Source organism: Gorilla gorilla, chromosome 8 (assembly GCF_029281585.2).
Source record: "Gorilla gorilla gorilla isolate KB3781 chromosome 8, NHGRI_mGorGor1-v2.1_pri, whole genome shotgun sequence".
Lineage (NCBI taxonomy): Eukaryota > Metazoa > Chordata > Mammalia > Primates > Hominidae > Gorilla > Gorilla gorilla.
In genome coordinates this window covers 20,876,754-20,900,665 of record NC_073232.2, presented here as the reverse complement: position 1 = coordinate 20,900,665, position 23,912 = coordinate 20,876,754, and the positions used below count along the sequence as shown (strand labels likewise).

At 48.3% G+C, this 23,912-nt stretch overlaps 1 protein-coding gene and 1 long non-coding RNA gene across 8 annotated transcripts in view; one reads left to right on the top strand and one right to left on the bottom strand.

Annotated features, from left to right (window-relative positions):
- Nucleotides 1-1,130: 1,130 nt before the first annotated feature.
- PROSER2 (proline and serine rich 2) overlaps nucleotides 1,131-23,912 on the bottom strand; it is a 48,115-nt gene continuing 25,333 nt past the window's right edge. For 2 of the 3 annotated variants that reach the window (XM_004049057.5, XM_063709882.1), the window contains exons 2-4: nucleotides 20,202-20,420; nucleotides 5,234-5,486; nucleotides 1,131-2,520 (exon numbers count right to left, since the gene is read on the bottom strand). In XM_004049057.5, coding sequence (XP_004049105.2) covers nucleotides 1,604-2,520; nucleotides 5,234-5,486; nucleotides 20,202-20,339 — 1,308 coding nt within the window. In that variant the 5' untranslated portion in view covers nucleotides 20,340-20,420 and the 3' untranslated portion in view covers nucleotides 1,131-1,603. Of the gene's footprint in view, nucleotides 2,521-5,233; nucleotides 5,487-20,201; nucleotides 20,421-22,205; nucleotides 22,303-23,912 lie in introns of those variants that run through there. The other variant, XM_063709881.1, reaches the window with a different exon arrangement.
- Nucleotides 2,028-22,325, top strand: LOC129524920 (uncharacterized). 5 transcript variants are annotated; one of them, XR_010135152.1, is made up of 6 exons: nucleotides 2,028-2,160; nucleotides 2,512-2,644; nucleotides 9,078-9,191; nucleotides 14,943-15,063; nucleotides 15,914-16,039; nucleotides 20,657-22,325. It is a non-coding gene; the product is annotated as an uncharacterized lncRNA (long non-coding RNA). The 5 variants fall into 5 exon arrangements; XR_010135151.1 differs by having other exon boundaries at nucleotides 9,075-9,191; XR_010135153.1 differs by having other exon boundaries at nucleotides 2,512-2,680.

Genomic DNA, 23,912 nt, shown 5'->3' with positions numbered 1-23,912 from the left:
AGTAACTACTTTTGAAAGCTGTAAAATTAAAGCACCTATTTAAATTAAGATCAAGAATCTATGAGGTTATTATTCATGAGAATAAGAGCTGGATGAAACTAAATATTGCATTTCTAAGGAAAAAATTATAATCATGCACTTTATATAACTTACAAGGCAAATGGGATACTATGATAAATGCCCTTCATAGCACATTTAAGTCTGAATTTAAGTAATACTCAACGGGAAAGAAACAGGCTCTGTTACGGCGCTGGCGGAGACATAAAAACACAAGGGTGTGACTGCTCAGGGCAGCCCTTCCTGTCTATTTTTAGAGGTCTAAGACTCCAGCCTTAAATAGTTTTGATAATAACGCTTGTGGCATAACTCAGCGTGTAAGACATAGTCTGGGAGGAAACCGGTTCTTTTCCTGCTGTGTAACCTCGTTCACTGGTTTTTCCCTACTCTGAGATCTTGCTTGTGGAACATGACAGTCGGTGGATCTTTAAGAATCTTTTGCTTCCTTCTGTTGACTGGCTACCTCGGAACCTGCAGAACTAAAATTAGATGATAAAGGAGATTAGTTTTCTAAAAAGTTCCTTCTTTAGTGAACAGTCTTGCTTACTTGGAAGCAGGGAATATTACTTTAACTGGGAACAGAGGAACATTTTGTTGAGGAAAAAGCACTTTGGGTTCACCAAAATATGGAGACGTGTCCTTAAGACACTTCCATACTAGGAAGTAACAATTTCTTGTATCATCCATCAGGATGCTGAGGTGGCTCTGTCTACCCAAGAATAGGAAGCGCTGGCATCCTGTAGTGACTTAGGAGGTGTTCAGAAGTTTCTATTTATGTAATAATGATGCATGTGGACACACAGGATACCTATGCATGTATGTGTTGACACATACGTATCTAAAAACCTACACACACAAACACAGGTTCACGCACACATGTCCCAGACCTCAGAGTCTGATAAGACATGCTTTCTCAAAATTACCACCTTTCCATTTCACTCCCAAAACTCAGTATCTAAAGGTTTCATTTTTCAGTAAAACACAAAACTGGGCAAACTAAAGTACGTCAAGAAACAAAAGCAAAGTACCATGATGCCTCACCCTTCAAAAACAAAAGCAAGTGTATTAAGACATTACAAAATGAAACAAGCATTTTTTTTTATTATTTTCTTAGAAAAGGCGGCGAGAATCCTGAGTGGAAGGGATCTGAACTTTCATGTCATGTACTTCGAGAAGAGGGTAGATGAGACTCAAGAATGATAATCAGACCAGTCCTGCTCCTCCCAACCCCCAAAAGATGGCATTTACACATCACGGAAACCTATGGGTCTAACAGGTTATTCTCTCTCTCAGTTCTTGGGAAAAGGGAGACAAGCCCTCGGCCAGATTCCTTTAGGGAAGAGTTCTCTGTGCCGGTGGCTGGAGCCTGCGGTGCGGGCTCAGCCAGGAGGCCCCAGCCAGGCACCTCTAGACTCCGATGTGCCACAGAGGGCAGGGGCTCCCGCTGTCACTTCCATTTTAGACCAAACAGCTCCTGGGTGCAGCGACTCTTTCACCCTCTCTTCAGGGTGGGGAGAAACAGGGTGGACTGGAGCCCGCGCGGCCCTCACGAACTCTCCCTGAGCAGCCCCAGCTTCCGCAGGGCCTCCCTGCGCGACTCCTCCGAGGAGCCGCGCCCCGCGAACTGCACGGTGATGCCCTGGGGCCGGGGCAGGGAGTCTGCGCGGCGCCAGTCCTGGGCGCCGTTGGGCTGCCGGGGCCCGGGGAAGCTCTGGCGGGCCCGCGTGCTGGGCAGGGCCGGGCCAGGGCGGAAGCAGAGGGACTTCCCGGCGGGCGCGAAGGAGCTGGGTGCGCTCTTCAGGGCCTCGTGCGCACTTGGGAAGCCGTTGGCCAGTGCCGGGCCCCGCGGAGCCTGACCCCCTGCCCGGAGACTCTCAGCGGGGCCCGGCAGGCCCTGGCCACGCGCCACCCGCTCCGGGGAGGAGCCGCCCCCTGGGGCCCCCTCACCGGCGTCCCCCGCGGCGGGGAAGGCGCCGGCGTGGCCGTGGATGGTGGCCAACACCTGCGCCCTGCGCTCCTGCACGCTGACGGCCGCCCTGGACAGGGTCCTGCGGGGCTCCCGGGCCGCGCCGTTGGTGACGATGATGTTGCTGGGGAAGCGGGGTGCCTTGGGCTGCGCCGGGTGGCTGGGCCCCGGGCCAGGGTCTCCACTGCGGGGACCCCGGGCGGCAGGTGTCCTCCACTCCCCGGGCCGGCCCTCCCTGGACGGGGAGGTGGGCGAGAGGGCTTCGTTCCCCGCCAACCTCTCGGAAATCTTCTGCGCCATAACGAGGGGCGTGGGAACAGAGCGCAGGAGTCTGGGGTGCTCCACCGGCGGGGAGGGGGCGCGCAGCTCCCTCCTGGGGGGATCGGGGGTGCTAAGCAGGGGTGGTGGCGCAAGAAGGGTCTCGGGAGCCGGGGGGTCCGGAGGTGGAGGAGTCTCAGCATCTTGTTTCCTGTGCTCCTTCCCGGCAGGTGCAGGCCCTGGAAGACAAGGGAGGAGCCTGTGAGCCACCGGCCCACGTGAAAGTAAATGCATGAAGTTCCCTCTCGCTGAACTGAAAAGAGCCTCAACCTGGACCTGACACCAACTTCGCCGGTGCTGCCTGTGAGTCAACTCCTCTCTCCCTGTTCCCGGGACTAGGTAAGGAGAAGGTGGTATGTCATGCTCATGACCTCACGCTGATAAGGGACAAATCACGATAGCCCTGCAAGTCAGACAGTCCACACCTAGGAGACATTCCGTCCATGTGGGCTGCTGAGGCTCCAGCCCCTGAGGCTGGGACAGGACGCAAGTAGTGACCAACTCATCAGGGGAGTTTACAAAGGGGAAATTGAGTCTAGAAAGTGTGTGGCACACACCGACACCAGCAGGTCTTTCTGGATGAAGGACATGTAGCTGTGTCACTTTCCTCTATGACAGAGAATTTAACAGGCCTGCCTCTGAGTCCTTACATAGCATCTATCAGTCACAGATCACCTGGCACTGCTGTACTTAATGCATCTGTCTCTCAATACAACACTGGGCCGGGCGCGGTGGCTCGCAACTGTAATCCCAGCACTTTGGGAGGCCGAGGCAGGTGGATCACTTGAGGCCAGAAGTTCAAGACCAGCCTAGCCAACATGGTGAAACCTTGTCTCTACTAAAAATACAACAATTAGCTGGGCGTGGTGGCGTGTGCCTATAGTCCCAGCTACTCTGGAGGCTGAGGCAGGAGAATCCCTTGAACCTGGGAGGCAGAGGTTGCAGTGAGCTGAGATGGCACCACTGCACTCCAGCCTGAGTGACACAGTGAGACTCTGTCTCAGAAAAAACAAAACAAAACAAAACAAAAAACAAAAAACCTGAAATTCATATCTTTTTATGTTCTTCTGTACTCTGTGGGCACTTAAAGTTGTTATAAATATGCCAGGTGTGGTGGCTCACACCTGTCCCAGCAATCTGGGAAGCTGAGGTGGGAGGATCACTTGAGCCCAAGAGTTCGAGACCAGCCTGGGCTGCATAGTGAGACCCCATCACCCCATCACTACAAAAAAAAAAATTAGCCAGGCATGGTGGCACATGCTTGTAGTGCCAGCTACTTGGGAGGCTGAGGTGGGAGGATCATCTGAACCCAGGAGTTGGAGGGTGCAGTGAGCCAGGACTGTGCCATTGCACTCCAGCCTGGGTGAGAGAGCGAGTTCCTGTCTCAGAAAAATGAAAGAAAAATTGTTATGAAAATATAATGTTAGAGAACAGATGGACAGGTGTAGCTGATTTTTCAAAGAGTGTTTTCCTTGGCATGACTACGTGATCTCACATTTTAAAAGGATCGGCTGGTTCAAATTACTTTTGGAACTCTATTTCAAAGCAGAAGTACAGCAAAAACGTACAGTACATTACTTCTCCTCTTTGAAGAGATGGCTGCAAACCAAGCTCCATATTTACATGGAATCCATAACTGTAGTATGTGAAGTTCTGAGTAATACATAGCCTTGCTTAAAAGACATACATGTGTACACACGTGTACACACTTTATTTCTAGTGGCTCAAGATAAATGACAGTATTTTATCCTTACCAGGGCAAAAGTAATGTTTCCTCATCCCTTCCAATGTTAACCCCTTGGCCACATTTGTTTCCAGTATCCTTTCCAATCGGGGAAAAAAACTGGAAGATATTTCTCTCTGCCCATTTCCCTCCAGCTCAGGGATCCCCAACAACCCTGGTACTGGTCTGGCCTGTTAAGAACTGGGGCGCACAGCAGGACGTGAGTGGTGAGCGAGTGAAGCTTCATTTGTATCTACAGCCTCTACCCATGGCTCGCATTACCGAGCTCCACCTCCTGCCACGTCAGCAGTGGTATTAGATTCTCTTTCTTTTTTTGAGACAGGGTCTCGCTCTGCCACCCAGGCTGGAGTGCAGTAGCACGATCTCAGCTCACTGCAACCTCCGCCTCCTAGGTTCAAGTGATTCTTGTGCCTCAGCCTCCGGACCAGCTGGGACTACAGGTGTGCGCCAGCTAATTTTTGTATTTTTAGTAGAGATGAGATTTCACCGTGTTGGCCAGGCTGGTCTTGAACTCCTGGCCTCAAGTGATCCATGGCGCCCAGCCTGTAAAATAGAATAATTACCTGGAAGCCATTTCCAATTTTCTTTCTGTGCATGTATGCATTGTGTATTTAAAAAAATGTAAACTCCGCTTATGTGCCCAGTTCATTCTTTTTTTTTTTTTTTTGAGACGGAGTCTCACTCTGTCCCCCAGGCTGGAGTGCAGTGGCACAATCTCGGCTCACTGCAAGCTCTGCCTCCCGGGTTCACGCCATTCTCCTGCCTCAGCCTCCTGAGTAGCTGGGACTACAGGCACCCACCACCACGCCTGGCTAATTTTTTGTATTTTTTAGTAGAGACGGGGTTTCACTGTGTTAGCCAGGATGGTCTCGATCTCCTGACCTCATGATCCACCTGCCTCAGCCTCCCAAAGTGCTCGGATTACAGGCTTGAGCCACCATGCCCAGCCCATTCCATTCTTTATTCTAGTCCCTCTGGCATTTCCCTTTGCTGGATGATGAAACTGCCAAGGATTATTTTCCCCTATAAAAATCTGGTAAGACTCAACAACTTCTACTGGCAAACACAGGGGAACACAAAAGAAGTATCTCTGGGTCTCACAGACACCAGGAAACCACATCCCAGGGATGGCCTGTCTTCCCCCTCACCTGCTGCCTGGGTCCCCTCTGGAAGGCCCTCAGCTTCCCTGGCGCCAGGTGCTGGCTGCACTAAGTCGATGACATCTTCAGGCTCGGAGGGACTGGAGATGCTCTCCTCCAGAGATGGGGAGCAGAGGCAGCACACTCCTCCATCGCACAGCACTGGCTCCTCAAAGTCCTCGTCTAGGGAGTCAATCGTCTCTTCAAAAAACAGGAGGACGTCCTTTTCCTCATGGGTGAGGTACTTCAGGCTCTCATCATCCTAGAGTACAGGGATTGGGAACAGAAGAGAGAAAACAAACAGTGGCTTCACTAAAGAGACAAAAAGCTGAAGCAAAGTTGGGATTGGTCCATAGCCCAGGGCGGAACTCACTGTGTCCCGAGAGTACCCTGCCACACAGTGCCTGCGTGTGCCTCTCCATCACCCAGACGGAAGAGAACGTGTTCCGAAGGGCAGAGCAAATAACAGAGCCTCAAAGCTGTTATAACGGGCCCTCGCCTTGGGGTTCCTAGCAAGTCAATGACAAAAAGCAGCCTTTCGGGAGCACACTGGAGAGCTGCAGTCAGCCTACTGCTATCCGACACACTTGTTTTTCCATGATCACGGGAAACCTCTGCTTAAAGATGGTGGATTGAACTCACATATTTATCTCCTTTCTCACCAGAAACCTTACTAAAACGAAGGGATTTTTTTTTTAAGGCACAAATCACAACAACAAAATAACAGGAAGAGAGATGGTGGAGCACGCATCATCTTTGGGGAACCTGAAGAATCCAACAGCCAAAAGCAGCGCAGCCGGAGAGCAGGACAGGTGGAAACTGACTGAGAAGGCCCAGGAAAGCCAGTGACCCACCTGCTGCATCCCGAAGAACTGCCCAGAAGCTCAGGCCCTGGAGGTGCTGAGCGGCTCTGGAAGTGTGGGCAAGGTGACGGTGAAGAGAGCTGAACTGTCTGAAAGTCTCTTTCAGAAGCAATGAGCTCATCCCGGCACAAAACTCGCCAGTTACTCTCGAAAAAGGTGACAGAGGAACCCTGAAGTGGGGCCACGGAGCAAAGCTGACGGTGGAGTGCCGTGTTAACAGTGTGGGCTGTCAGTGCAGCCAAGTGACCGCCCTCCAGACGGAGGACTGTGCACGTCATCTCTGGGGAACCCGAGGAATCCAAGAGCCAAAAAAGGCTGATCCCAAGGGTTCCCCAGCAAGATCAATCCACAGGTAAAGATTACAGTCAACGAATCCCAGTGTAGAACTGCGCATCAGTTTCTTACTGTCCTACTCTGGAGTATGCGCAGATATCTAATAACCACTGAGCATCTGAGGAAAACTGTTAATGTGAAACAGCTATCAAAATCAAAGGATAAAAAAGCAACTTACAGGAAATGAACTATGTGGAGTGATGGAAAACTTCAAAAAGGCTATCATCAGTTGTCAGATAAGAGGGGATACTGAATCCATAAACAGCATGATTTTTTTTCTTTCCAGGACAAAAGAAGACTTAGAAATAAATAAATATACTAACAGCACAAAAAAATGAAAAACTAAATAAAAGCCTAAAAGATAAAGTTGTAAAATCAGAAAACTATGAAAAAAAAGGATAAGAAAATCAAAGGATAGATCTGGGAGGGCCACTATGTGAATAATGAGAGTTCCAGAAAGAGAAATCAGAGAAAATGAGAGGAAGAAATTATAAAATAAAATAATTCAGGGAAATGCCCCTAAACAGGAACACATGAGTTTCCAAACTGAAAGGGGTCCTTAGTGTACAACCTAATGAATAAAAATCAAACAGACCCATGCCAAGGTATGCATCATTGTGACATTTCAGAATACTGAAAGCCAAGAAAAGATCTGGAAAGCTTCCCAGAGTGAAAAAGCAGGTCACATACAAAAGATCAGAAATCAGAGGCCAGGTGCGGTGGCTCATGCCTGTAATCCCAGTACTGTGGGAGGCTGAGGTGGGTGGATCACTCGAGCTCCGGAGTTCGAGCCCAGGATGGCCAACATGGCAAAACCCTGTCTCTACTAAAGATACAAAAATTAGCCGGGCATGGTGGTGTGCACCTGTAATCCCAGCTACTTGGGAGGCCGAGGCAGGAGAATCACTTGAACCTGGGAGGCAGAGGTTGCAGTGAGCCAAGATTGCACCACTGCACTCCAGCCTGGGTGACAGAACAAGACTCTGTCTCAAAAAAAAAAAAAAAAAAAAGAAAAAAAAAATTCAGAAATCAGAATTTGATAACTGCCTAAGTTATGTAAGAGAATAATATCCTTGTTTTTAAAATGTACTTCAGTATTGAGGGGAGCATTATGTAGCAACTACATTCAAATGGTTCAGAAAAAATAAAGTGTGCGTGTGTTGTGTATATAGAGAGAGCACATGTTAAAATGTGGAAAAAATTTAAAAATTGGTGAATCTAATTAAAGCGTAGGTGGGAGTTCTCTGTACTATTCTTACAACTTCATTAAGTTTGAAATAACTTCCAAACAATTTAAACAAACAAAAGATCAGGAGTCAGAAAACAGCAACAGACTTCTCAGCAGCAACACCAGAAGCCGGGAGACAATGGGGGCTCAAAACCTGGATAAATTGTGAACTAGAATCCTATACATAATCCGATTATTAATTAGAACTACGGAAGAATAAAGGTGTTTTTAAGTCATGCAAGGTCTTCAATCTGATCTCCCATGTCAGCCTGTCTGAGGAAGCCACTGCAGGGTAGTCAGGAAGGGCAGCTGTTCCTCTAAACACGAAGTAAACCCAGACAGAAGACACGGAGCCAGGTAACAGAAGCGTCCACATGAGAAAGCTGCAGGGAGTCCCAGAATAACGAGGGCTCCTCAGGAAGCCACCTGTGCGCTCAGCAAGTAGTCTAGTTCACAACAAGCCCAACGGTGGCAAAGGAAACCATGCAAGCAAAACCGAAACCATGATCAACCACAGAAAAACTAATGTGAGAGAAAGCATTTATCTATCATCTGTGTACAGCAATATACACACCGACACCATAACAGAGTTGTCTCAGATTGAAATTGTGCATACTTAATATAGACACATGAAAAAAACAAAGGATATATAGCAATATGTCAATAGTGGAGGTAAATAACAAATAGGTAGAGTTAAGAGCTGTTGCCTCCCATTGAGTAGGAAATGGAGGTGGTACATGCGGACTGATGCTTTTATAAACCTTATAGACTATTTGACTCTATAATACTGTGAGTGTGGACTCTGCTTCTGCTGTACTTTTTTTTTTTGTGGGGGGGATGGTTTCACTCCCGTTGCCAGGCTGTTGAGTGCAGTGGCGCGATCCTGACTCACTGTAACCTCTGCCCCCAGGGCTCAAGTGGTTCTCCTGCCTCAGCCTCCAGAGATGCTGGGACTACAGGTGCACGTCTGTGCCCTGCTAATGTATTTTTTTTGTCTTATCAGAAGTGATTGAGAGCTGATCCATGTGGTGTAGTCTGATGCTTTCCACACTGTGATCTGAGAGGTATTCAAATGCCCACCTACCCAAAGCATCTAACTCCCAGGCCCATACAGAGCCTGTGGTCTACACAATTTCAGAGACTATAGTTGAAAGCATAGTACACTGTTGTTTTGGGGATGAAAACACAAGAACACATGCAAATTTCTCAAGCTAGCCTGGTCTTATTAGCTTAATCCTGAAAGAAGGATGTCTCAGGAAAAGGAGAGATACCTAGGCACGGGTTAGGTAGGCAGGCAGAACACTGCTAGGGAGGATAAGCAATGCGTACCTGTTGGATATAAACCTATGCACAATCGCCGGGTCTGAAGATGTGTCCGCTTGGGTGGGTGGACACAGCTTTCTGACTGACTGACACTTGCTTTCAGTAGGGCTGGTTGCTCTAGCGCCCTGAAGGAGAGGAATGCAGTCATATTTCACTGTGATTTTCAGTGTCATTTCCACGAAGACTAATGATGTTGAGCTTTTTTTTCTCCATAATACAGGTGAGTACTCCTCATCGGAAATGCTTGGGATAAGAAGTGTTCTGGATTTTTTCACATTTTGAAATATTTGCATATACATAATGAAATACTGATGTTTCGTATATGCCTTTTGTTGATTTTTTGGAGACCGTGTCTCACTCTGTTGCCCAGTCTACAGTGCAGTGGTACAATCACAGCTCACTGCAGCTTAGGTCTCCCCAGCTCAAGTGATCCTCCCACCTCAGCCTCCCCAGTGGCTGGAACTACAGGCAAACACTACCATACCCAGCTAATTTTTATATATTTTTTGTAGAGGCAAAGTCTTGCTACATTGCCCAGGCTGATCTTGAACTCCTGGGCTCAGGCAGTCCTCTGGCCTCAGCTTCCCAAAGTGGTGTTATTGTAGGCATGAGCCACTGTGCCCATTCTATAGTAAGTCTTGATATCTGGCAGAGTCCTCCGGTTTTGTTGGAGTTCTTAAAGTCTTCCTTAAGTCTGTTTAGCTTTCTTAGTCCTTTTTTATTTCCACATAAATCTTAGTATCAGTTTGTCAATTTCCATATTCACATAAACACACGCATGCCCCTGTGGTGACTTTAAGCGGGATTTGCATGAAAGTTTCTCAAATTGCAGAGAACTGATGTCTCTGCGATCTTTTCTTGACCCATGAATATGGCTCATGGCTTCATTTATTTAGATGTGTGGTTCTCAAAGTGTGGTCTTTGGACCGGAAGCAGCGTCTGTGAACTTGTCAGAAACATTCTGGGGTCCGATCCCAGACCTGCCGCATTAGAAACTCTCAGGCGCTGGGCCTGCCAGTCTGTGGTGGACGCAGCCTCCAGGGAGTCTGATGCGCTGACAGTTGAGATGCACAGATCGGGCTCTTTAATTTCTCTCAAAGATTTCTCATAGTTTCCAGTGTAGACATCTTGCACGTTTTCTGCCCTATGTCTTCCTAGGTATTTGCTATGGCTCCGCTTACCCTTCACAGTTAACTTTCCACCATTCTCTCCTTTATACTCCTCGGGAGGCATGGCCAACTCTTTGGTAAAGGGCCAGGTAGTAAATATTCTGGGCTGTGCAGGCTTTAGGGTAGCAGCTTCTCAACTCTACCAAGGTAAGGAATGAGCCTCATTTTTGTTACACTGAACTGTATTTACAAAAGCACGGAGTGGGGGCAGCTACGGGCCACAAGCTATGGTTTGTCGCTTCTTGCTCCCTGCTCAAGTCCATCACTGGCTCTTCCTATGTCGGCTTCTAAGGCAGCGACGCCCATCCGTGCACGGCTGCATCTCACCTACTTTCACGGCTGGATTTCAAACCTCAGCCCACCCCCACAGCATCCCCTGAATCACAGCCGCACACATGCACCTGCTAAGCACACAATCCAGTACCACAGTATAAATCATGCTCCTGCTGTCTAGAGCTTACCACCCAACAAGGGCTTCAGATAAGATCAGCAACTGCCCTAGAGTGTGGAACTCCTATGACAAGGTTAGCCTGGGGTGTGATGGAAACACAGCGTGCATGGTTACCAAGCCACGCTTCCAGGGAAAGGGGTCTGTGCAGGAAAAACTTCAGAGAGGAAATGACATGTCAGTCAATAACCTGAAAGAACTGGATGAGAGTTAAGCAACAAGGAACAAGGCACAGTCATCCACACAGCATTTTGGAAAGATCATGTTGGTTATAGTGCAGAAAATACTGAATATGGGAAACAATTTGTTATTATTTTTTAGGAGTCTTGCTCTGTCGCCCAGGCTGGAGTGCAGTGGCATGATCTCAGCTCACTGCAGCCTCCACCTCCCAGGTTCAAGCAATTCTCCTGCCTCACTCCAGGGTAGCTGGGACTACAGGTACACGCCACCACGCCCGGCTAATTTTTGTATTTTTAGTAGAGATGGGATTTCGCCATGTTGGCCAGCCTGGTCTCGAACTCCTGACCTCAAGTGATTCACCCACCTTGGCCTCCCAAAGTGCTGGGATTACAAGCATGAGCCACCATGCCCAGCCTTGATCCAGCTCATACTTGCTTTTGGTTTTGTTCTGTTGTTTTCCATCACACACTAACAAGCATCAACCGACCCTTGCTTGGATTCCCACACAGGCCTCATACATTTCATCCCAGAGTTCCTCCGCTCACGGTCTCACCTCAGGGGTCTTTCTTCCTCTTCTTACTTATTATTTGTATAAAATGAGACAAAAATCCATTTTCTTTTTTTTTTTGAGACAGAGTCTCGCTCTGTCACCCAGGCTGGAGTGCAGTGGCACGATCTTGGCTCACTGCAATCTCCGCCTCCTGGGTTCAAGCAATTTTCTGCCTCAGGATCCGGAGTAGCTGGGATTACAGGCACCCGCCACCATGCCTGGCTAATTTTTGTATTTTTAGCAGAGACGGGGTTTCACCATGCTGGCCAGCCTGGTCTCGAACTCCTGACTTTGTGATCCACCCACCTTGGCCTCCCAAAGTGCTGGGATTACAGGTGTGAGCCACCGCGCCCAGCCCAAAAATCCATTTTCACCGAGTCAGTTGGTGAGCAGCTTCCCAGGTCCTGGGAGCCTGAGATTCTCACATCCTCAACCTACCCGAGCCCCTCTAGGGTGTGGGGCTGGAGTGAGTGCTGGGCACCTGGTGTGTATCCCAAGCACCTTCTCTGTAGTCAGTCTGGCCTTGTGCCCTGAGTCCCAAGGCAGGGCCAGCCATTCTGTGGGCTGTCTGCTGCCTAATCCTGGGGGACGAAGCCACCCTCCACAGTGAACCCGGATCTGCCTTCCCTGGGAGGGGAGGAGAGGAGAGGCAGAAGCAGAGAGCGCCGGTGGGGAAGGGATCAGGGCCTCAGGGTCAGAAAAGAGGCTTGTGGCCCTCGGCAGGGAGAATCTGTCTACCCCTCCCTCGGGAGATGCCCAGAAGAAAGAGATGGCCTGGGGGGAGCAGGTCATGGCGGTGAGGGCAGGGGCAGGGATGGGCAGTGACTGCAAATGGGCCATGATTTCTTTTCAGGAGAGGAAAACATTCTAAAATGGACTGTGGGGATGTAAATACACTAAATGCCATTGAATGTATACTTTACACGGGTGAACTGTATGCTATGTGACTTGTATCCCCATAAAGCTGTTATAGTAAAAAATCCAAAAGCACGAGGCATCGCCTGGTGGTCTGTGGAGGCGGGAGAGAGCTGGAGCCCGCAGTGGAGGCTCCTGCAGGGCTGGGTGCTGTTGAAGAGGCGTTTGCTAATGACTCAGGTCCCTAGGAACTATGTAGATAGATAGGAAATGAGAAGCAAAAATAGCCGCTTTCTTGGGCAAGGGTGAGTTGGAGAAAGCGTTAAATTTGTCCCTATTAGTTAGAAAGGTAGAAGAAGGCGGACAGCAGAAAAGAAAATTCCCTTCTCACAAATTTTTTTTTTTTTTTTTTTTTGAGACAGAGTCTCACTCTGTCTCCCAGCTTGGAGTGCAGTGGTGTGATCTTGGCTCACTGCAACCTCCGCCTCCTGGTTCATGCAATCCCCCCACCTCAGCCTCCCGAATCGCTGGGATTACAGGCTGCACCACCACACTCGGCCTTTTTTGTTTTTTGGTATTTTTAGCAGAGATGGGGTTTCACTGTTTTGGCCAAGCTGGTCTCAAGCTCCTGACCTCAAATGATCTACCCGCCTCAGCCTCCCAAAGTGCTGGGATTACAGGCATGAGCCACCATGCTTGGACCAAATGATGTTTTTTAATGTACCAGTTTGGATTGTGGAGTAAATGGCAGTTCTTTCAGGATACACATCTTCAGATGTTAAAAGAACAGGCTAGAAAACCATCCCTCCTCTTTTTTTTTTTTTTTTTTGAGACAGAGTCTCGCTTTGTTGCCCAGGCTGGAGTGCAGTCATACAATCTCGGCTCACTGCAACCGCCACCTCCTGGGTTCAAGCGATTCTCCTGCCTCAGCTTCCTGAGTAGCTGGGACTATAGGCACCTGCCAACATGCCCAGCTAACTTGTTTATTTTTAGTAGAGATGGGGTTTCACCATATTGGCCTGGCTGGTCTCGAACTCCTGACCTTGTGATCTACCCGCCTCGGCCTCCCAAAGTGCTGGGATTATAGGCGTGAGCTACTGTGCCGGGCCCATCCCTCACATATTCTATCCTACCATGCTGACTTCAAGAAATGACAAGTCTCTGAAGGAAATACTGCTTTGCTTCAAGAATGTGAGCAATGTATTTTTACCCTAATATATATGATATGATTTTGAAGAGAGAATTTCTAGCGCATTCAAACTAGAAAACTCAAAATGCTGAACATACTAAGGTCTTTATAATGCACCAGAACAAGCCCCCACGTAGAGAACAAAGTCCCAGTCTAGCTGATCTCTGTTGACTCCTGCACAGAGATGGCAGAAAAAAGGTCTATCCAAGCCCCATTCAAGCTCTGAGGGCAGCAGCCCAATAAAAAGCTAGATGACAACTTTTTAAAAAACTGCAACAGGTCGAGAAGCCCTAGCTATTCCTATACCAGCACAGATTAGAGAAACGGTAGAATCAAATCTTTGGTTGGTTGAACAAAAATGCTGAGAAGGCTTAAAATATGTGTACTGAAGTAACCCCTACCTAAAAAACAGCTGAATTGGCCAGGCGTGGTGGCTCACGCCTGTAATCCTAGCACTCTGAGAGGCCGAATCACTAGAGGCCAGGAGTTTGAGACCAGCCTGGCCAACATGGTGAAACCCCGTTTCCACTAAAAATACAAAAAAAAATTAGCCAGGCGTGGTGGCACCCACCTGTAATCCCAGCTACTTGGGAGGCTAAAGCAGGAGAACTGCTGGAACCCAGGAGGCAGAGGTTGCATTGAGCTGAGATTGTGCCATTGCATTCCAGCTCTGGGCGAAAGAGCAAGACTCCATCTTGGGGGGGGAAAAAAAAAAGAAATTTAGTTTAACTGCAGACTAAGACAATTGTGGCAACTCCCTGTGAGGGATTAAAAAAATGTGAAGCAGCAGAACTCATCTCTAGTCTAGACCAAAAAAAAAAAAAAAAAAAAATCATAAAAAAGCTGCTGATGGCTAAGAAAATGTCTGGAGATGAGCCAGGTGTCTCTGAACCCCCGTGTCCTCAGTTGGCAGTCTGGGCTAGCTGGTACCGAGGTATTGGGCAGAGTGTGATGTGGTGTCTTCTTACAAACACCACAGTTAGCTCTCTGACATTCGAGCAATGCTTTATTGATTTAATAATCCAACTTGATGAGAGACCCCCTCGGAGCTGAAACAGAATAGGGGCAGAGAGAAGAAAATGCAGGCAGCCCCTTCCTGCGCAGCTTTGAGTGCCGCGCCCACTTCGGCAACCTCGGAAGAGAGACTGTAAGTGCAGGTGGAGCGTCCCACAGTTTTGGGACAAAGGTTTAATTAGGGTTTCTTTTTTTTTTTTTTAGATGGAGTCTCCATCTGTTGCCCAGGCTGGAGTGCAGTGGTGCGATCTCGGCTCACTGCAACCTCTGCCACCCGGGTTCAAGTGATTTTCCTGCCTCAGCCTCAGCCTCCGGAGCAGCTGGGATTACAGGCACGCGTCACCACGCCTGGCTAATTTTTGTATTTTTTGTAGAGACGGAGTTTCACCATGTTGGCCAGGCTGGTCTCCAAATCCTGACCTCAGATGATCCACCCACCTGGGCCTCCCAAAGTGCTGGGATGACAGACAGGCGTGAGCCACTGCACCCGGCCAATAATGGTTATTTCTAGCTAGATACTACTGTCGTGTTTCAAGATGGCTCACTTAAACCTGTACTTCTGGCAGGAAAGAGACCCAAACCCATGAAGAATGAGATACGTGTACAGTTTTGATTATAAAAACAAAGAATAATGGCTTCACAAGATGACGGCTGGGCTCCTGGGCTGCCTTCAGTGTCTTTAAACAGGTAATACAGATCTTGCTTTCTTCTCTCTCTCTCTCACAGAGAGATCTTGACTGAGACAGACACACCCCAAGTGTGCAGCATTTGAGGCGCTCCGAGACCCTCATGAGCTTGGGTCCTCCATGGCTGCCTTGCCACTATATTGTGAGTTCCTAAAAGGGGGCAAACTGAGTCTTATCCCATCACCTCTCAGTTCTTATATGCAGTAGTCATTTATGAAATGTTGACTGAATTGGCCTTTTAGAAAAGCTACTGAGTTATGTTTTAAAGCAGCTGTTTGACCAGGACCATTTGGATTCCAGCTGGGTGAGAAGGCAGGATGAAAGGGCGGGGTTATGGCTGATGGGGCGGCTCCTCCCTCAAGGCTCCTCCGGTTCAGTGTCCCCTCCTGAAGTCACAGAGCAAACAGCACATCAGATTTCTAGCACACTCCTCAGACTTTGCTCCGGCCCGGCCACGTGGGAAGTACCCCAGTGCTTGCCACGCCTTCTCAGTCCATGAGCCATGTGTGGGGCCAAAGGTGTCAAGTGCTCTGGAGGAACAGGGTGGCTCAGGAGCTGCCGGCTGCTGCCTGGTCACAGACCGCTGTGTGACTTCAGGGCCAGAGCACTTGTGGGCATAGGGAGAGGGGGATTCGAGACAGTTCATCAAATATTAAATCCTAAAAACTCATTCATAAATTTGGATCACTGTTTCTGCCCAAGCCAGAGGTAAAAACAAATAACAGGTAGACTTGGGATGTCCCCAGCCACCCTCACAAAAGCAGCCATGCTGTTCCAGCTCCACTCCTTGAGAACCATGCGAGTGGAGAGCTCTCTGCCCTTTCCGAGCAGCCAAATCCTATTTCTTCTAGAGGAAGCTTCGGGATGTGTGAAGGCAGACCCGACTTCAGGACCTCATTCAGAGCGAGAGCCTGGGAACGCTGGTGTGAGGCAGCACCGTGCCCTCACCGTGCACACAGGGGGTTTTGTGAGATGAGGTGAGCCCTGGAGACACAGGCCTTAGAGGGTGACGTTGGTAACCAAACACCCAGAGCCGCCTGCAGCAGCCATGGAGAGGAGAGCTGTCACATATGGACATCTCAAGCCCTTCTCGGGCCTTTTATTTTGTGCCTGCATCACCTCTCAAGGTAGTAAGCTCCACAAGCACACTCCCGACGTTGTCAGGAAGCACCGCCTTGCACACACATCAAAGCTGCCCTCTTATGTTTCAAATGAAAAGACATAATTCAAGGGATGCCTTTGTAGCCACATATTCTAGGATTTGGACAACTCATTCTAGTTCTACCTATACCTTTCATTAAAAAATGTTCACAGGCAGGATTCTTTACCAAAAAAATGCACACACACAACCAGCCTCTTGAGAAATAAAAACTTCATGCTCACTGCCCTCTTAGAACAGCCTCAGTCATAATTGTGGCCATACGGATAGCCTCAACAATCCTATTTAAGTGGCAATTTTAACTTTAAAAAATATTCGAGATCATCTTCTAGAATTTATGTATTTGTTTTGTGTGGAAATAGGGGTCTTGCTATGTTGCCCAGGCTGGCCTTTAACTCCTAGGCTGAAGTGATCCTCCTGCCTCAGGCCTCCCAAGTAGCTCGGACTACAGTTGTGCGTCACCAAACCTGGACGCTTTTTAAATTTTTAACTTGCACTGGCTCAGGAGAAAAGTTTCTAATGAGCAAAGATCTGTTATATACCAGGTGACACTCCAGCTAGCACTTAAAACTTTAGGGTACTCTCAATTAAAATCAGGCATTCATGTTTTATCGTCTTTTGTCTTTTTTTGTTTTTTCTTTTTTTTTGAGACGGAGTCTTGCTCTGTCGCCCACGATGGAGTGCAGTGGCGTGATCTCGGCTCACTGCAAGCTCCGCCTCCCGGGTTCACACCATTCTCCTGGCTCAGCCTCCCCAGTAGCTGGGACTACAGGCGCCCGCCACCACGCCCGGCTAATTTTTTTGTATTTTTAGTAGAGACGGGGTTTCACCGTCTTAGCCAGGATGGTCTCGATCTCCTGACCTCGTGATCCGCCTGCCTCGGCCTCCCAAAGTGCTGGGATTACAGGCGTGAGCCACCGCGCCCGGCCTTATCTTCTTTTAAGAATAACGTTTGCTTAAAAAAACAAAAACAAAAACAAACAAAACCTCTATAAATGAGAACGAGGTTTTCTTTCTTAAGAAACCCACAGCCTAACTAGGTTATGTTTTACTTAAAGAGGCTTCTAAGAGGTGCATTTACATATCGTACAACCTAGAGGCCTAAAAACGCTGTTGACTGACTAATCTTTCCTGACCTTGGGAATGAAAGGACATCGCCTAATTGAAGAGACTGCTATGGTTGATTTTTGTTTTAAAGAGAAAAGTCACATTAAAAAAAAAAGACCTGATGAGTTAGAATAAAACTTACAGCTACTCTCAGAATTTACACTTCCAAAAAAGTGGAGTATGACGTTTAAAGACGCTGTAATGCTGTGATAGGGACTGGCTGCTAAGTGCGGCTCTGTGAAAATCAAGTGTCATGTGACTGTTTAAAAAACTTTAGTAGGAAAAACACAAAAATTAGTCGGGGATGGTGACACATGCCTGTAATCCCAGCTACTCGGGAGGCTGAGGCAGGGGAATCGCTTGAAACCAGGAGGCAGAGGTTGCAAAAAAAAAAAAAACTTTCAGCAGGCTGGGCATGGTGGCTCATGCCTATAATCCCAGCACTTGGGAAGGCTGAGGCAGGACGATTGCTTGAGGCCAGGAATTCTAAACCAGCCTGTTCAACATAGCAAGACCTCATCTCTACAAAAAAATTTAAAAAATTAGCCAGGTGTGGTGCTGCTGCAACCGTTATCCCAGCTACTTGGGAGGTTGAGGCAGGAAGCTCACGGCTGCAGTTAGCTATGATTGGTGCCACTGCCCTCCAGCCTGGGTGACAGAGCAAGACCTTGTCTTAAAAACAACAGAAAACCACTTTAGTTGTCATTTAAACTTAAATGCCATATTTTCTCATTTTGCTAGTTCTAAAGGAAAGTACACAACTGTGAAATAATAAGATGACAAGTAAACTTAGCTCAATGTCCCTGGAGGAAAATGCCTGAAAACAGTTAACAGACCTGAGGGGAAGGCAAGGAAATGCGACCAGAACATTCCTCCAACATCGGGAGGAGAACAGGTCTAAGGCTGGATATGCAGCAGAATTCTGTGATCCCAAACACACACCATGTAGACGTAACTTAATTATAGGCGTCCTATGAGTGGGCTTTACAATGCTGTTTCCATTATTCTACCCTATGATATACAGGGACAGGCACGGCAGGGAACAGACAGAGACATCACATATACCACGGGAGTGCTACTGGATGATTTACCGGATAGGAAAGAACTGGGTAGAACAGGAATCCTTTAATTTAAAATCAAACTCATGCCCATAAAACTGGTGGAATTAAGAAATGTGTGCAGTAGGGAGGAGGAAGGAATGTTCCCTTTTACCACCTCACCTTTAGCGATCAAAGAAAAAATAATTTAAACGTCTACGGAGAAAAGAAGGAGATGGAAGGAGAAGCATGGATCCAAACAAGATGGTGGCGGCAGGATAGAGGGAATGGCGCCCCACCTGGACACTAACAGGACACCAGGGAAGGAGAAGCTGGCACCAGAGCTGCTTGGGTGCTGGGCATTTCTTTTGAGACGGAGTCTCGTTCTGTCGCCCAGGCTGGAGTGCAGTGGTGCGATCTCAGCTCACTACAACCTCTGCCTCCTGGTTCAAGTGATTCTCCTGCCTCAGCCTCCCGAGTAGCTGGGATTACAGGCGCCCACCACCACGCCCGGCTAATTTCTGTATTTTTAGTAGAGATGGGGTTTCACCATGTTGGCCAGGCTGTTCTCAAACTCCTGACCTCAGGTTATCCACCTGCCTTGGCCTCCCAAAGTGTCGGGATTACAGGCGTGAGCCACTGTGCCCGGCCAATCAAATAATATTTATCGCATATTACCATAACGGTTTTAAAAAAGAAAATATGCAAGTGGGGGTCTAGAAAATTCTGTCATTACTAATAACTACCCCATACCAAGTATATCTAGCTTCAGCGTAACTGAGGCTAATTTTATGGCTCAGTGTATCTGAGGGAAACTGGCGTTCCCACTGGAAGGAGAGGACCTGAGAGGTGCCCCCAGTGGTTCCTAGTGAGGCCCGGGGGACCATTTCTCTCCTGTGCTCCTCCCTCTAGGAGTGAGTGTCATGGTCTCCCCTCTCTTGAAAGACGAATGTCCTCACCGGGGAAGGTACGAGATGCTCTTAACTTCACAAACTCTTTTTGTAAAGTTCCCAAAGCTATGCAAGGGTCTGGATTCTGAGAAGGATACAAAAGCATCTTTACTTGCACAGGAGTGAAACATCAGCTTGAGTGGCCGGGCGCGGTGGCTCACGCCTAAAATCCCAGCACTTTGGGAGGCCGGTACGGTGGCTCCCACCTATAATCCCAGCACTTTGGGAGGCCTGGCGCAGTGGCTCCCACCTATAATCCCAGCACTTTGGGAGGCCAGGGGCGGTGGCCCCCGCCTGTAATCCCAGCACTTTGGGAAGCTGAGGTGGGCGGAGTTCGAGATCAGCCTGGCCAACATGGTGAAACCCTGTCTCTACTAAAAATACCAAAAAAAAAAAAAAAAAAAAAATTAGCCGGGTGTGGTGGCACATGCCTGTAATCCCAGTACTTGGGAGGCTGAGGCAGGAGAATTGCTTGAAGTTGGGAGGCGGAGGTTGCAGTGAGCCAAGATCGCGCCACTGGAGGACAGAGTGAGACTCTGTCTCAAAAAAAAAAAAAAAAAGAGTGAACTGTGTTTATCGTGTGAGCTCTTCAGCAGCGCTCCTGCCTGGGTTGGTTTCTGCCCCGGGCCTGGTCCTGTCTAGGTCTAAGCAGCCATGAGTTACTGGCCACAGTGAGGGATTTGCTCCATGGCTATGGGTAATGCTCTGTATTTGTGCAAAATTTAAGATGATTAAAAATAAAGAACCACTTCACAAAGAAGTATTCCAGAACATCAAGCTAATTGACCCAAAAAGATCTGGTAAGATATTCCTTCAAGGGAGAGGGATTGAGGCAAAATCCACTGACCCAGGCACAGGAAAGCATGAAAGAAAAACTGTCACTCACCAAAGTGAAGCTTCTGGAGCGAGAGCTGCTGCTTCGACTCTCCAGGCTGCCGCCTCTGCTGAAGGCTCGGAGCCTGCAGCTGGGGGAGGTGTCCGAGTTCATGTCAGATGCGTCTGATTTCCGGTGGGTTACAGGCATCTCCACAGAGTCCTCAGGGCCGGCTCGATCACAGGAAGCAGGGCAGGAGCCAGCAGCCCATTCTGCGGCAACAGCTCACTCCTAGAGACACCAAACACGAATGACAATGGTCAGTAAGCCGAGACTGTAAAACGCCTCAATCCCTCAAAAACATGGCTTAGATTCATCTCCACTCTCAGACTCGACCATTAGGGTAAAGGCGATTGGGAAACGCTAAGTCAACCGGTTTGAGGATGCTGACTGCCATGTCTCCTTTATATTGTTAACCATTCTGAACACATAAGAATAATTTTTAAAAGTTTTTTTTTTTTTTCCAGAGATAGAGTCTTGCTATGTTGTCCAGGCTGGCACTGAACTCTTGGGCTCCAACGATCCTCCTGCCCCGGCCTCCTGAGTAGCTGGGATTACAGGCACAAGTCACCATGCCCAGCCGGAATAATCTGAAGGAAAGATGGGTATATTCAAGATGACTTTGCTGCTGGAAATATGACAGAATAATGTGGTATCTTCCTCTGCACTTCCAAGCTCTTTCACACTCAGGCTCTTCCTGGCTTTTCTGCCTCAGACACCATAAACTGTGGTTGCTTCTCCAGCTCTGTTACAGTTCAGACTCGAGGGGAGGTGACAAGAGCTAACATGTTACCATGGGGAGCCTGGCTGACATCTCCGAAACTGAAGACTCTATGGAAGCCTCATGCTGTTGCAATGTGTACATCAAAAGTAAAGTACCCCAGGTTAAAACTATGAGGAAGTTCCCATCTTTACTTCCAGGAGCAAAGACACTGAAACTGTTCCCTGTAAGCCCCTTAATTTCATACAGTCCTCTGACCGCCCCCCCAACCCTGGCTACTTTTTTTTGAAATAAGGTCTCACTCTGTCATCCAGGCTGGAGTGCAGTGGCAAAATCACAATACCCTGCAGCCTTGACCTCATGGGCTCAAGCAGTCCTCCCACCTCAGCCTCCTGGGTAGCTGGGACTACAGGCGTGCACTACCACACCCAGCTTATTTTTTGTAGAGACAGAGTTTCATCATGTTGCCCAGGCTGGTCTCAGGAGTCACTCCTGAGCTCAAGTGATCCGCCTGCCTTGGCCTCCCAAAGTGCTAGGATTACAGGCGTGAGCCACCATGTCTGGTCCTCTGACCCTTTTAGCAGGAAGTCCAGCCTAGCCCCTGAACGGCATGTTAGACAGTTCAACAAAGCCTTCTAGAAGACCAAACAAGACTCACAGGAATAAGCCTCTTGCTGATTAATGGAAACATGACCATTTGTGGAGAAAGTGCAATCTGCATTGAACACTTAGGGGAACCTGTCATTTAAGACTTCAAGCATTACCATGAAAACTTCCTCTGAGAAACCTTACAGACATCTCTGTAAAACAGATTTAAAAAGAAACACATTTCTGCTCAATCAGTACACATCAAATGGCGATTTAAGAGCAAGGCTAGGAAACCAGAAGATGATATCCATATCATACATAAAGTTGCCACTATTCCAAATAGTAAAATAAAGACAAAGTCAATGATCTTAGGAGAGCTCGTGGGTTGTGGAGCCAGGAGAGAAAGGCAGCTCCCTTCATCTTCCCTGTACATTCCAGGAGGCCCTAGAATGACCTAGATGGTGTTACGCACAAAGCCCTCCTTTTCCCATCCCGCCATCATCTCAGGAGCAAATGGCCACACTCGGGTATATGGAGCAGCTCAAGCAACCAGATCTTCCCGCCATTCCCCTGAAAGGGCTGGTTTTGCCAAACGCCAGAGCCACATTGTGTTAATCAGCGCCCGTCCCTAGACACAGGGGCTTGCAGCCTCGTCACACAAATGAGCCATGGAGATGTTTCCGACTCCTCCCCTCCCTGCCACTCACAAGCAGCCAGCTGCCGAGCCCTGCAGACTCTTCCTTTACGACGTCAGTTGTATCCACTTCCCTTCTGGTCCCACACCCAAGTTCAGGACCATTTTAGCACGTGCCTACATTATTGCCACAGCCATTGTCTTCATCTGTTTTGTGCTGCTGTACAAGAAACAAACTTATTTGGCTTGTGGTTCGGGAGGTTGGGAAATCCAAGATCCAGGGCCACATCTGCTGAAGGCCTTCCTGCTGTACCGTAACATAACGGGAGGCATCACTGGCAAGAGAGAGAGAGAGCACAAGAAAGGGCCAAACTCGCTTTTATAGTGAACCCACTCCTGCAATAACAATGTTAAAATGCTAACCACCTCTTCCTGTCCCTGCCCCTCAACATGGCCATGCTGGGGATTAAGTGTCCAACACATGAGCTTTGGGATACATTTTCCAACTACAGCCGCCACCTGCTGTCCTCCTTGCCTTCTCCCTCTTCTCTACACTTCTGCCGGATTCTCTAGTTGGATTAATCTTGAAACATCACTTAATTGTTACCACTCTCCCAAAAGCAGTCAATTTTAACCCATTCCCAACAGGCTTGAGAATAAAAGTTTCAGCCAATCAGTCATCACCCTGCTTCCATCTGAACCCCATCTTCCTTTCTAGCCTAAGCATATTCTTTGATGCTTACTATTTTCCTACCTCACCTTGGGGAGATTCCAGGTACTAGAGAAAGGCAGATGAGTCAGAGGCTTCCCTTCCAGAGAGGAGCCCATCTATGCACTGATGCTTAACCCAGGCAATGGATCAGAAGCTCTTTGGGACTCAGACCCAGACCTACAGAATATATTTATGGGGGTAAAGGCTGGGAGTGTGTGTGTTTTTAAGGAGTTCCACAAGTGATTCTGCCACATAGCACCAACTGTAAGGGAAGACAGATATGTAACAATGTTCAGTGCCATTACAGGGAGTCCAGGAGGGCCCATGGCCCTAAGATTTAAGGAGACAGCTAGTTAAACTCTTTGTTTTTTTTTTTTTTTTTTTTTTTTGAGACAGAGTTTTGCTGTGCCACCCAGGCTGGAGTGCAATATTGCAATCTTGGCTTACTGCAACCTCCGCCTCCTGGGTTCAAGTGATTCTCCTGCCTCAGCCTCCCGAGTAGCTGGGATTACAGGTGCCCGCCACCATGCCTGGCTAATTTTTGGATTTTTTTTTTTTTTTTTTTTTTGAGATGGAGTCTCACTCTGTTGCCCAGGCTGGAGTGCAGTGGCACGATCTCAGCTCACTGCAACCTCCATCTCCCAGGTTGAAGTGATTCTCCTGCCTCAGCCTCCCAAGTAGCTGGGACTACAGGCATGCGCCACCACGCCCAGCTAATTTTTGTATTTTTAGTATAGACGGGGTTTCACCATGTTGGCCAGGATGGTCTTGATCTCTTGACCTTGTGATCCGCCCACCTCGGCCTCCCAAAGTGCTGGGATTACAGGCATGAGCCACCACACCTGGCTCGTTAAACAAACTCTCGAAACACCACTTCAACGTCACCCACTCCCATGGGCATTCCTAACAGAAAAAAGAATCAACAAAGATGTGGAAATGTAAGCCTGTTTGAAAAATGGCAAGTGCGCAGGATAAAGCAGTGAACTCAGCTCAAGCACAAGATACAACACGGTTGCAAAACAGGTAGAGAGAGGTGCAAACTGGGGGGATGAGGTCAGCTGGACCTCA